Genomic DNA, 13,847 nt, shown 5'->3' with positions numbered 1-13,847 from the left:
ATTACATATAATTCACCTCCTCAAATTTACTTAATCTATCTTTGCATGTTGTCATTGGTAGATGCCATCGAATCTGTTTCAACTCATAGCATCCCCACAACAGACCATTACCAGAAATCCACTCCCTAGAGTCAATTCCAACTCACAGCAGCCCTTGAAAGGGTTTCCCAGACTGGATCAGACAGCTTCCTCTTTCTGCTGCTGAGTCTCTGGTGGCTTTCAGCCACTGACCTTAGAAGCCAGCATCCCCACGCTCATTCCACAACACTACCGGAACACATACCCACACATTCTCGCTCTCTCCCCAAAGATTTCAGAGAAGAGTTAGTGCCAAGCCATTTTTCAGAGTAGATTAAAACATTCAGAAAATATTCTCAAAATTTTCAGAATAGATTGAGCATTGTCAGGGAAGAACCCACCTTAAAACGATGGCTAACTTTTGTTCTCAGACAATATACGACCATTCTACCCATAGACCAGCACATTGTGATATCATGGCTACAAGAGAAAAGTTAGAATTTGTTTTTAAAATGGGATAAGGGGACCTAATGTTCACCCCTCTGGGATTGTGTGCTTTAACATTATCTTACGTTCACTATATAACTGCTCAAACCTTGACGGGCCAGAAAGGACGCGGATATCCTATTGTATTTTAATCTGTAGCTTTGGTTAGGTTGTCTAGTCCAGAAATAGGAGAGCACTTTAAACCGGAGAACTATCCAGAGTTCTAGTCAACATTGTGGATTTCAGGCTTATTTCTTAGGGAAAATATGCCTCTTAAACCTACATCTGATTCAGAGAAGGCCTTCTTACTTAGCTCTCCGTCAGTTTAGGAAAATGAAATTATTTACTGTATTCTCCATCTCTTACACACATACGTGGGATATAATTTATAGAACTATATTTCTGAACTACTGCTAATTACATAGATCAATGCAATGTCATCTTAAATTTAATTATTTTCTGACTCCTCTCTCACTGTCTTTCATGACTAATAATGGATAGATTTTCAAGCCACAACCACATGACAAGATATGTCACTGCAGAATGAAGAGTAAATAGGAAGGGAAGATTATGGAATCACTTTTTGTAAGCCTGATATTTTCTGTTAATCAGAAGAAATTGAGAAGAGCAGTCATTTACGGCAGGGTGTACTCTTTGTATTTTACGGTCTATGGGTTTTGACAAGTGCTTAGTGTCATGTGTCCACCATATGACCATTGCACCGCCACAAAGGACAGTCTTACTGCCCTAGAATTATTAGCACGCCACCTCTTCATTCATGCCCTTGAACTCATAGCAACCACTCACCTTTCTATTATCTCTAGTTATTTAACAATGGAAGTGTATAATGTGTAAGTTTTTTTTTTTTTTTGGAAGAATAAGCTGGTGTACACTTCAGGTCAACCAGAACTTTATTTTACTGTGCAACCCACTTCAGTGCCTTAAGCCTACCAGGTAAAGCCAGGCAATGGTTCGGGGGGACAGTTTGCTTTGGCATGGGATGTGTAAGTTTTATATCAAGAAAGCTACTAAAAAGAAGGAAAAGAAACCAAACCTGACCATCGTGGCCCTGCGTGAAGGAGGAAGGGCTGCTGCCGAGCCGGTGCTGAGTGGATGGTCACGGTGGCGGGACGACCTGGAAAAGGAGATCAATCATAGTTGTACCACACGAGGAGAAGACTCAATGGCACTGAATTATACATGCAGAAGGTGTGCAATTGGAGACTGCTTTGTTGTGGATATTTTTGCCACAACTATGAAAATCATAATGACATGAATAGCAATGAGTGCAGAGAAGAAAAAAAGGTTCTAACGTTGGTGTAGTAATGATTGTACAACTCTTCTTGACATGATTGAGTTATGGAATTGTATCACATGTGGATGACGTGTCAATAAAACAGTTTTAAAAACAACAACAAATCGACTACCACTGAGTAGATTCTGACTTGTGGCAATTGCGAGGCTGTGCATCTTGAAGGGAGAAGATGACCTTGTGTTTCTTCTTGGAGCCGCTGGTGGCTGGAATTGCTGACTTGATTGGCAGGGAAAGTTCATGGGCAGTGCCACCAGCGCTCCTTAAATCACACATAATACAGGGTTGCTGTTGTTGTTGTTGTTGTTGATTGTTTCCTCATCCTGGCTTTTTTCACTCAGCAGTATGCATCTCAAGTTCTTTTGTGTCTTTTGATTGTTTCACAGTTCATTTTTTTTAATTGCTGGATAACGTTCCATTGTATGGGTACATCACAATTTTTTATCCATTCGCTCTTGAAAGGACATTCTAGTTGTGTGCAATGTTTTATGAATATGCATAGAGCCAATATTAACATTTGTGTTCTGGTTTTTATGTGAACATTATTTTTGTTGCTGTTGTTAGATGCCATCGAGTCAGTTCTGACCCACAGCAGCTTTGTGCACACTAGACTGAAATGCCGCATGGTTCTGGACCATCCTCCTAATTGTTCCTCTGCTTGAATCCATTTCTGCAGCCCCCATAGCAATATATCGCCTTGAGGGTCTTCGTCTTTTCACTGCCTCTCTACTTTATCAAGCCTGAGCTTCTTCTCCAAGGACTGGCCTCTCCTGACAGCATGTCCAAAGTATGTAAGACAAAGTCTTACCATTCCTGTCTCTAAGGAGCACCCTGGCCTTACCTCTTCCCAGACAGATTGACTTGTTCTTTCAGCAGTCCATGGTCCTTTCAATATTCTCCTCCAGTACCATAATTCAAATGTATCAATTCTTCTACAATCTTTCAGATTCAACGTCTGACTTTCACATGCATATGCAGCAATGGATGAGACCAGAGCTTGGGTCAGGAGCACCTTAGTACGCAAAGTGATATCCTGCTTTTCATACTCTGAAGAGATCTTGTGCAGCACGCCTTTTGATCTCACGACTGCTGCTTCTATGAGCATTGATTGTGGATCCAAGCAAGACAAGACCCTTGACAACTTCATCCTTTTCTCCATTTATTATGCTGTCTCCTATTGGTCTAGTTGTGAGGATTTGGGTCTTCTTTATATTGAGTTTTAATCTGTATTGAAGTCTGAAATTCTTTATCTTCATTAGCAACTGCTTCACGTTCCCTTCACTTTCAACAACAAAGTTGTGTCATCTGCATATCACAGGGGGTTAATAAACCTTCCTCCAATCCAATGCTCCATTATTCTTCATATGTCAGCTACTCTGATTATTTGCTCAGCATACAGATTGAATAAGTGTGGTTAGAGGATACAACCCTGAAGCACACCTTTCCTGATTTTAAGTCAAGTGAATATAAGAAGGCAAGTAAAACATATTGCTAAAAAATAATAGAAACTTTTATTTAACAAAGTACCTAAGTCTATGTAATTCAGAAGACAGTATTTCCATCTCTTTAACCCTTCCTCTGAAGAATTCAGTGCTGTTCAATTTGCACAAGATCAAAGTGGCAATTTTGGCATTCTCTAGGGACTCAAATTATGCTCATTTGAAATTTTCTTTGAGTTTTTCATACAAAAAGATGCCTACATGGGCAAGCTTAGAGTTGGTTGTAAGGTTGATGGAGTGAGGTTTTCCAATGAAATTCTCAAAGGACAGTTCTTTCGAACCTTAAAGAAGGAGTAGGTGTTTTGTCATAATTGGAACAAATTCCTTGGTACAACTTTCTTTTTTCTCAACAATACAGTTTTCCATTTTCTTGAAATTTCATAATAATATGGTTGCCCTTTGTCCTTTGAGAAGATCCTTCAAGATTACCCCTTTGGTATCTCCTCAAAACTAGTCACCACAAGCTGACCCCGATGCCTTGAATTTAATGGGCCCAGCAGATCCTCTTAGAAGCCACTGCTTTGATTGACGTTTTTTAAAAAGGCATCTTACTGAAACAAAGACAGGTATGTTACTGGAAGAACCACTGATCACAAAGACACATTTAGACTTGTTTTGTTTGGATTAAACCAGTGTGTGTCTGATCTGGAACCATAGTAGCAAGTCTTCCTGACCTATCCTTGTACATTTTCATTTCATTTGGATAAATATCAAGGATTGTCAGATCAACTAATGAGTGTATATTTAGCCTTGTAAGAAAGTCAGCTCAAACACCACGTTCTTCAGAAAAGCTCATTATTCTTTCTTAGGTACTCTCATTACATATGTGTTTGTGTGTGTGTGTGTGTGTGTAATATAAATTTTGCCTTTTAAAAATCTTTACTTAAGTGCTTTCTTAATCTTCTCTTATTTACAACATTAGATTGTGAACTTCACGCAAACAGGGTTTCCCAATTTATCTCAGCATTCGCAAATACCTAACATGGCATATGGCCAAGCAGGGGCTCAGGTAATGAGTTGAATTCATGTGTTACAAGACTCTAATAAAAAATACAATGAAAGAGAAAACAATTGCTTTTTCTGTGTACAAATTTATACAAGAATATACTATAAAACCTATACATGTATTATCATACTTGGGTTGTATTTTTGTGAAATGATTTATCAGATGAATTCTCTTTCCTGTAAATGACATTTAATTGTTGAGCTGACTGATACAGTTCTCTACAATTAGTCTTAGAATGGAGCAAAGTTCTTAGGTATACTGGGTATTTCTGTATTTCCGAACAATCTTTTATGATGCCTTTCTCTTTTAATGGGTTATGGAAATGCATCTCATCATATTAAACTCTCTGATGAGCATCTACTGAACCTAATTTTTTAAAGCCCATAGATAGAAATGCATACGTTGCATCAAGGTTCTTTGAATTGCAATGTTTCAGTAAAGTTTGAAATAATCTTTGCTAAAGTCCTAAGGTTTCTATAGGCAGAAATATTCTTGACATTATTTTTATAACACCATACCCAAGAAAAACACTTTACTGCCTAATAAATGCATTAAAAATAAAATATAATAGAAAAATAAATCTTGGATGAATTTAGTAGGGAAGCTTAGATTTATTTTCTTGAAATTAATTCAAGTGGTCTTTGGTTTGTATTAAATCAATCAATATGATGTTAAAAGTAAAGCATTGCCAGAAATTACTTGGTAGTTTTATGAAAGTTTTAATAAATAAAAAATATTAATCTTCTTTCAACCTCATAATATCTAATTTTGGGTATTTCTCATACCTGATAAGGTTGGATAAATGTTTTTATCTTTTGATAACTAACACCTTAAGAGAAACAGATATTAACTAATACTATACTAACACATTTATTTTACCAGTATTTAAACCTGAAAGGTTACCTTACTCTGTTTTCGCTCATTCATTCATCAAACATGTAGTTAATATACACTATAATTCAACTATTACATCAGATGTAGAGAATAGAATGAGAGGGAAAATAAATGGGCTCGTGCCCTTCCACAATCACATGTCAATCTGTAAAACTGTTTTTTTCCCTTTCTGTAGCCCAGCTTTTTCAGCTTATTGGTCCGTGACTCCCAAGTTGCATTTCCTCCCTTCAAAAGGCCAATGTGTACTGTACTGTTTTGAATCTCAGTTCTAAATGTCCAGGTGATCCAAGTGATTAGCCTGGCTTTGGCTCTGTGACCATTCTTTGACGAATCATCTGTGGCAGAGAGAATTATGATAAGATTACGGCTGTCAAGAACATATGCCTCTGTTTGAATGGTCCAATCAACACATCTGACTGGTAGATGTCTTAGAGGATTTTTTTCTATAAGCATATAGATCTGAAAGATATTTGTTTTATAGGCTGATATATCCCAAATAATGTACTGGAAAATAAGTTACTAGAAGTTATTACCTAAGTTAGGACCTAAGGTCCAATTCCAGTAACTCATTGTTTGACTATTAGTCTGGGAAGATGAGTTAAAATATTCACATAGCTCACTCTATTGATTGTCTCTATCCTTTCAGGCATCCATCTTAACTTGAGCATTCTCAGCCTCTATCTACAGAAGGGGCTTCTTATAGGCAAGGATGACAAGACTTTGTCTTATATAACTTGGACATGCTGTCAGGAGAGACCAGTCCCTAGAGAAGGACATCATTCTTGGTAAAGTAGAGGGACAGGGAAAGAGAGGAAGGGCTGCAAAGAGATGGATGGACACAGTGACTACAACAATGGCCTCAAATATTAGAACAATTGTGAGGACAGCTCAGGGCTGGGCAGTGTTTTATTCTTTTGTACTTAGGGTTGCTGTGAGTTGGTAGGACAATGGCAGTATGTAACAACCACAATGAGATGAATTAAGCAGAATCAATGATTTGTTGCAAGATATATTGCAGAACTTGTGTTGCTAATCTTTAATATGATTATATCTTTGATTGTGGCTACCGTGATTACGTTTATGGTCACATGAAGGAGCCAGGGTTGCACAGCAAGTTAAGCATTAGATTGCTAACTAAAGATCATTGGTTCAAACTGATCAACTACTATGTGCAAGAAGGATAAGGCAATCTTCCATGAAGATTTACAGGTTTCAAAATCCTGTAAAGCAGTTTTACTTTGTCCTATGAGTCAGAACTAACAATGACAGTGGATTTTTAACTATCATTTCTCACAGTTCCTGTTCCTTCTACTTGATCCTTACTACCACCGGAGCTCTTACACAACATCTCTGAGAATCAACGGGAGTGTTTGACCAGATGTAAAATAGATTTATCTTTAATATGCATTTGGATACAAGGAAGGATTTACTTGTGCATTTATACCAGTTCTACATACCTCTTGCTTCCTAATGAATGCTTGTTAGATATGTGAGATGTCACAGGACACAGCTGATGTCCATGTATGCAAAATTCAGAGGTATGGTAAATTATTTCCTCTTTTTTTTTTTTTTCCCCCTGTTGGGAGATGCTGCAACTTCTGAGATCCTCTGCAAAGATGACCTACAAGGCTGAGCAATACGTTTTCATGAAATGATAGCCAACTCATGGATCACTTACCCCCATGGCCCTTTTCTATTTCCTCGCGTATTCTCCTTTCCATTGGCACCTGCCTTCTTATGTTTGAATTCCGCATATAATTGTGAGTAGCACATATACACATTAATCTGGTAAAGAACCAGATTAACACATTTTATAAGAACATGAAAAATCACTACTTTGTAAAATTGTTATAAGGGGCAAATGAGAATATTTAGGAAAAGGGCTTAGCCCAGTGCCTGTCATATAATGCATTCTGAGAAAGCGGCAAGTGCTAAGTGTCGTCACTGCTGTTAGTATCATTTATTATGATCACTACAGCTATTATTATAAGGCACTCTGTGGAGGAGGTGGTTGCAAAATGGTGGAGCATGCACAACTCTGACTTGGTAATTAGTGTCTTGTATCATCTAAAGTCTCATAATAAACAATAATATGACTTCCTCCATATTTCCTGTAATATCTTCACTTCAATGGTCACATGCTGAGTGGAGCACAGAAATAAAGTCACATTGTGTTCTGGGGCATTCATAATTGGCAGTATTTTACAGTAGTCAGTTACAAAGTATTCTTTCTTTGCAGTTTATTTCCCATTCAAAAGCAAAACAAAACAGTATGAACATTGAAGCACCATCAAAGTTCTTGTATCCAATGAGAGTGAATGACTAACGCAAGTCCAACGGACACATTTGGTCAATTTTTAAGCATATTACTTTAAAGAAAACCAGTCCTCCTCTTGTTTCCTAGAAAAATGAATTTTTCTTTAGAAGACAGGAGATCCCTGTGAAACATGGAACACATAGCATTTTCCAATCTATTGATCACTGGCCACACATGAAAATAGTAAAAACAGAACAAGGCTTTTTTCCACCAGCAATATTAGTACTCATGTACTAAAAATTGTGAATAAGTAATTTCACTGAACCAAAAAGGATTGGTCCAGATTTCAAGAGGTAGTATATAATCAAGAAACGATGGTATTAAAGGAAGAAGTCCAGTCTGCACAGAAGGCATTAGTGAAAACAAGGCTCCAGGAATTACCCAAATGCCAATTCAAACATTTCAACAAGCTGAGAAAGCATTAGAAGCAGTCGCTTTTCTATGGCAAGAAATTGAGAGGAGAACTACCTGATCAACTGACTGTAGGTGTCCATATTTGTTCCCACCCCAAAGAAAGGCAAGCCACAGAATGTGCAAATGATCAAACGATATCATTAATATGACATACAAGTAAAATTTTGCTGAAGATAATTCCAAATTGGCTGCAACAACATATCAACAGGGAGCTGCCAAACCCTCACTATGGGTTCAGAAAAGAACACAGCACAAAGAATCTACAGCTGACGTCCTATGAATCCTGAGTGGAAACACAGAATACCAGAGAGATGCTTACTTGTGTTTTATTTACTATGCAAAACATTTGACTGTGTGGATCATAACAAACTATGGATTGCATTGAGAAGAATCAGAATTTCAGAATATATATACATCCTGTACATAGAAAAACAGCCATGTAGCATAATAGTACAAGAGAATACTGCATGATTTAAACATCAGGCAAGATATGTATCATGGTTGTGTCCTTTCACCTAGTCAATCTGTATTATAGCATATAACCCAGGAATCTGAAGTAAGCACGACATCACTATTGGAGAAAGGCGTCTGAATAGCCTGCTATATGCAGGCGGCACACTGCAAGCTCATATTGAGAAAACCAAAGACTACAAACGCTATGGACTGCAACCAAGTGTGAGTACCATGAAGTTCCTCACACTTGGATCAATAACAACACCCTGGTAGAGAAAAGACTGAAATTCTAAGGATTCCATTTTGTTTGGATGCACAGTCAATGTTCATGGCGGAGCAGGCAAGACAACAGAGAGTGGGTTGCACTGGGCAAATATGCTGCCCCAGACCCCTTGAAAGTATTAGAGGACAGGATGTTACTTGAATGACGAAGGTGTGACTAATCCATGCCATGGTATTTTCAAGGACTGCAAATGCATGTGAAAGGTTGACCGTGAATACGGAAAACTGTTGAAGAATAAGCATTTGAGTTGTGCTGTTGGCAAGTTATATTGAAGCTGCCATGGACTGCCAGAGGAACAAGCAAATCTTGAAAGTAGCAGAGCCAGAATTCTCCTTAGAAGAGAGGAGGGCTGAATGACGAAGGTGTGACTAATCCACGCCATGGTATTTTCAAGGACTGCAAATGCATGTGAAAGGTTGACCGTGAATAGGGAAAACTGTTGAAGAATTAAAGCATTTGAGTTGTGCTGTTGGCAAGTTATATTGAAGCTGCCACGGACTGCCAGAGGAACAAGCAAATCTTGAAAGTAGCAGAGCCAGAATTCTCCTTAGAAGAGAGGAGGGCGACCCTACATCTCAAGTCTCTTGCACAAGTTATCAGGAGAGACCAGTCCTGGAAAAACATCACGTTGGTGTAGGCATCCGGTCAGTGAAAAAGAGCAAGGCATTCCAGAAAATGGATCGCCATGACGACTGCACTAATTGGCTCAAACATCCCAACGACTAATCGTGCAGGATGGGGCAGAATTGAGTTCTGTTGTGTTTACGACCCCATGAATCAGAACCAACTTGATAGCACCAAACTTTTAAATATACTCTCTTTTAGGTCCGACTCGTGTCCAATGCAAAGGCATTAGACTGGATGCACATTGAAACTTTGGAGAGCCTTGAGAAGAATGGGGATCCCAGAGACCTACCTGTGCTCACGTGGAGCCTGTACACGGATAAAGAGGTTGTTGTGCATCAGACCAAAGGAATACACGCATTTTAAAATCAGGAAAGGTATACGTCAGGGTTATATCCTTTTACCAGACTTAGTCCATCTGTCTGCTGAGCAAGTCATCAGAGAAGGCGACTTACATACTTACTTATATGGCATCAGCATGGCGGAAGACTTATTAACCGCCTGCAGTATGCAGCTCACGCAGCCTTGCTTGTTGAAAGTGAAAAGGTCTTAAGTGGTCTCTGATGAAGATCCAGGATTGCAGCCTTCAGCGTGGATTACAATTCAATGTAAGAAGATCAAAATCCTCACACCTGGACTAATAGGTAAGATCAGGAGACGTGCTTAAAAAATGGAAACTACCATGGATTTTTTTCTGGCTTGAATCCACCATCAGTGCTCATGGAAGCAGCAGTCAAGGAATCAAAGGACATGTTGTATTGGGTAAATCTCTTGCACATGACCGCTTTAGAGCATTGAAAAGCAAGGATGTTATTTTGAGGACTAAGGTGGTCCTGAAGCAAGCCATGATATTTTCCATTGCCTTAAATGCATGGGAAAGTTGGTCCTTGAATAAGGAAAACCATTTGAATTGTGATGTTGTAGCAGATTCCACGTACCATGGCCTGCTCAAAGGACAAACGCATCTATCTTGAAAGAAGCTGGGTCAGAGTACTTTTTAGGGGCACCTTTGGACATGTCAGGAGAGACCGGGTCGTGGAAAAGGGCATCATGCTTGGTAGATTAGAGGGGCAGGGAAGGGGAGGAAGAGCCGCAGACAGAGGCATGGACACAGTGGCTGCAACAATGGGTCAGGCGCAGGGACAATTGTGCCGATGGCCCAGGACTGGGCAGTGTTTCGTGCTGTTGTGCATCGGGTCAGTACGTGTCAAAACCGACTCGATGGCACTAACAGCTTAAAAACAAGAATGTTCGGAGAGGTAAATTGACAAGCCAGGGTAAATCTTCTTGGTGAGAACCTTAAGATGTTGGACACTAAGTTTTAGCTAATAAATCAACTGCCTTGAATATTTGCGCTCATAGAATATCTACCCAAAGAGTGTTGAGGATTTTAAATTGTAGATTTACATGACCTAGGAAAAGGACAGATATATTTCTAGAAAGAATATTAGCTTCCACTTTTAATTTTAATTTTAAAAGTTTGGAATTCTAGCTAGCTAGTCTGATAAATAAACCACACTTGACAAAGAAAGATCAACTGCTACACACCTGATTTGACCATGGTAGTAAAAAGCTATAAAATAAATAGTATAAAGGTCTTTTTTCTTTTATCTTGGAAACTGGGAAACTTTAGAACAAATATGATCCCTGTGAAAATTTCTTTTAAAAACATATAGTGAAGCTGTTTCTTAAAAAAAAAAAAAAGCAAACAAAAACATATTGTTGAGAATGAGTGGGATCAGAGCAGAGACCCAAAGCCCATCTATGGGACACCCCTGATAGAGGGGTTAGAGGGAAGGGATGAGTCACCACTGCTTTTTTTATGATAAGGAAAAAATCAAGTATTAAGAAAAATAACAACTAAAGTATTGAAATTTAAACTTACTCATAATCAAATGAACTATTATGGTGGTTTTTTTTAACCAGAAAATATTTAAGTGTATTAAAATGTTAAAAAAATAACTAGACTATATCTACTAATATAACAAGAAATAAAATAAGTAGAAATTTGATAATAACAAGTAGTCATGACAAGGAAAAAATTAAACATTCTATAAATGAAAATGATCAAAATTGAATAAAACTTGAGGGAATTCATATTAATCAAGCAGCAGTTCAAAGGAATAAACTGAAATTGAGAAAAAGTTTTGTAGAGAAAAAAGTAAGCCCATGAAAGCGCATTTTAGAGAAGTAGTAATAGAGACAGTGGTCCAAATATAGGTCCTACAATAAATACAGAGAAAAATATAGGGAAAATATTGAAGCAGCAACTTTAAAAGAACACGACTAAAGAATTGTCAAGACTAAAAAAATGGCCTAATTCTTCAGATTGAGTTTAAATGGATTTGAATTATAAATCTAGGAGAAAATAAATGAAATGAAAAATATGAAGAATAAAGAGCAAGTTTTAAATGCTATTCTATAAAAAAGGTAGAATATTTACATAAAGAAAAAGCAGTTTGACTACAAGCTTCTGAATCCCCCAGATGACAATGGGGTAAGAAGTGCAGATTGCTAAGGTGTGATCATAAGCCACATCTTCTGCCAGCCTCTCAAAAAAATCTCATTCCTGAAAAGAGATAAAAAGTAAGAATACACTGAAATAACATTGTTTCACCTATGAATCTGGTAAAAGTCTAAACCTTCACGATGTTTGATCAAAGATGGTAGTAACACTGAAACCGAACTGAGTCAGCACCATGGTGTGTGTTCGCTTGGTGTGGTAGAAGATGCTGCCACGAAGCAGACTCTTCCACATTACTGCTGAGTATGCAGTGGTAAAGCCAATGTTGAGGATAATTGACAGTATGCCTCAAAATTATATATTAACTTATTCTTTAAAATACAAACAAAGAAAATGCCTACAAATAGACATCCCCATCAGGACTTCCAGGACGGCAGTTCTTTACGGAACCAGACGGCCATATCTTCCTCCGATGGAGCTGCTGGTGGATTTGAACAGCAGACCTTTTGGTTAGCAGTCAAGTGCCTAGCCAAACCTCCTCATTTATCTTTGTTTAAAAAACTTTTATTATTTTAAGCTTAATTTATTCCCGAGCCATGAGTTTTTGCTTCTTCAGTTTCTTCTGGGAAATCTTTTTCTTCTGTGCAACCTCCTCTTCTGGTTTGGGAACGATCTGTTCCTTCTCAGTCAGGATCAGGTCAGTGTGGCAGGGGGAGCTCATGTGTGGGTTGATCCGACCATGAGCTCGGTGAGTCAGGAGGCGCATCTTGGGGGCTTTGTTCACCTGGATGTGCTCAAAGACCAGAGAATCCACATCTAAACCCTTCAGTTCAGCATGACTTTCTGCATTTTTAAGCATGTGAAGCAAACATTCAGCACTCTTTTTGGGCCACCGACCCTGGGTCCAACCCCACTGTTTGGCCTGGGCACACCTACCAACACCACCGTTGTAGCGTCGGAAAGGCACACACTGCTTCTGCACAGTCACGTCTTTCAGGTATTTGGTGGCTTTCCGGATGTGCATGCCTTTGATGGCTTGGGCAGTTTCACGGGGGTTCTTGAAGTGGACCCGGATGTTCGACCCTCTTGATTTGCAGGATTTTGTGGGGTTTTCTGGGTCGAGTGAGTCTAATAGGCTTGATGATAGTGAGCTTTGTTTTGTTGTTGTTGTTGTGTTTAAATTCTCTCCAAAGAACCCTGTACTCTTCCATTTCTAGCATGTGTCAAAGAGCAGTTTGCACATCCTCTAGGGACTAAACTTAGGGTCCTTGGAAACATTCTTTCAAACCTTCACCTTTACAGCAGTTCATCAGGAGTTTCTTCTCCAATAATGAAGAATAACACATTCGGCAGAAGAATGGCTTGTCTTGAGAATTAGTTGAAACAAGCTTTTCTTTGAAAAATCAAATTTTACTTGAACATAATACTTTCTATAGTACCCAAGGTTCTTTTCCTTACATATAACATGTTCAATGAGGTCTACCCAGTCTATATTAAATGTGCAACTTAGCTTACGTTACTCTACCTTTACATTTCCCATGTCTTTATGCTACTTGCTTATTTTAAAACATCTATTACATAATTTAACACACATCTGTATACTTCTGTCATTTATCAATAATGAGCAATCTCACCTCAGTGGTTATAATCCATACAAGGGCAAAGGCCTAAGCTCTCTGATGCATTCGTGGAATGTAGAACTATGCCTGGTATATCATACAGCTTAATAAAAAAATGGTTGAAAAAATTCACCCCCAATAATGGTTTCATTTATTATATGAATAATTCATGTCAGTGGGGCGAAAAATCAAGCCCCTCAATGAGATGGATTGCAACAATGGCATCCTTTCATCACACTTGTCCAGGCTGTGTGCTGAAGCATATGAAGAAGAGCACAACATCAGGACTGGTGGAAGACTCACTAACAACCTCCAATCGTCTCCTTTCTGGAAGTGAAGAGGATTTGAAGCACTTCCAGATGAAGACCAAAGGCTATAGGCATCAGTATAGATTACACTTAAATATAAAGAACACAAAAACCTTCAAATTGTGCTCCATTTGAAGTAAGCAACAGCAT

The 13,847-nt window shown here is 38.5% G+C and overlaps 1 protein-coding gene across 1 annotated transcript; it reads right to left on the bottom strand.

Annotated features, from left to right (window-relative positions):
• Window positions 1-12,353: 12,353 nt before the first annotated feature.
• On the bottom strand, window positions 12,354-12,890 carry LOC101653766 (60S ribosomal protein L17-like). The gene has a single exon (XM_045288889.1). The coding sequence runs from the start codon at window positions 12,792-12,794 to the stop codon at window positions 12,354-12,356; it is 441 nt and encodes a 146-aa protein (XP_045144824.1). The 5' UTR covers window positions 12,795-12,890.
• Between the last annotated feature and the right edge of the window lie 957 nt (window positions 12,891-13,847).

Source organism: Echinops telfairi, unplaced genomic scaffold, assembly GCF_000313985.2.
Source record: "Echinops telfairi isolate 266 unplaced genomic scaffold, ASM31398v2 ScPeMD7_23;HRSCAF=83, whole genome shotgun sequence".
In the NCBI taxonomy this organism is placed as follows: domain Eukaryota; kingdom Metazoa; phylum Chordata; class Mammalia; order Afrosoricida; family Tenrecidae; genus Echinops; species Echinops telfairi.
The sequence above is the reverse complement of the archived record's forward strand: the minus strand, read 5'-3'. Positions and strand labels throughout refer to the sequence as shown.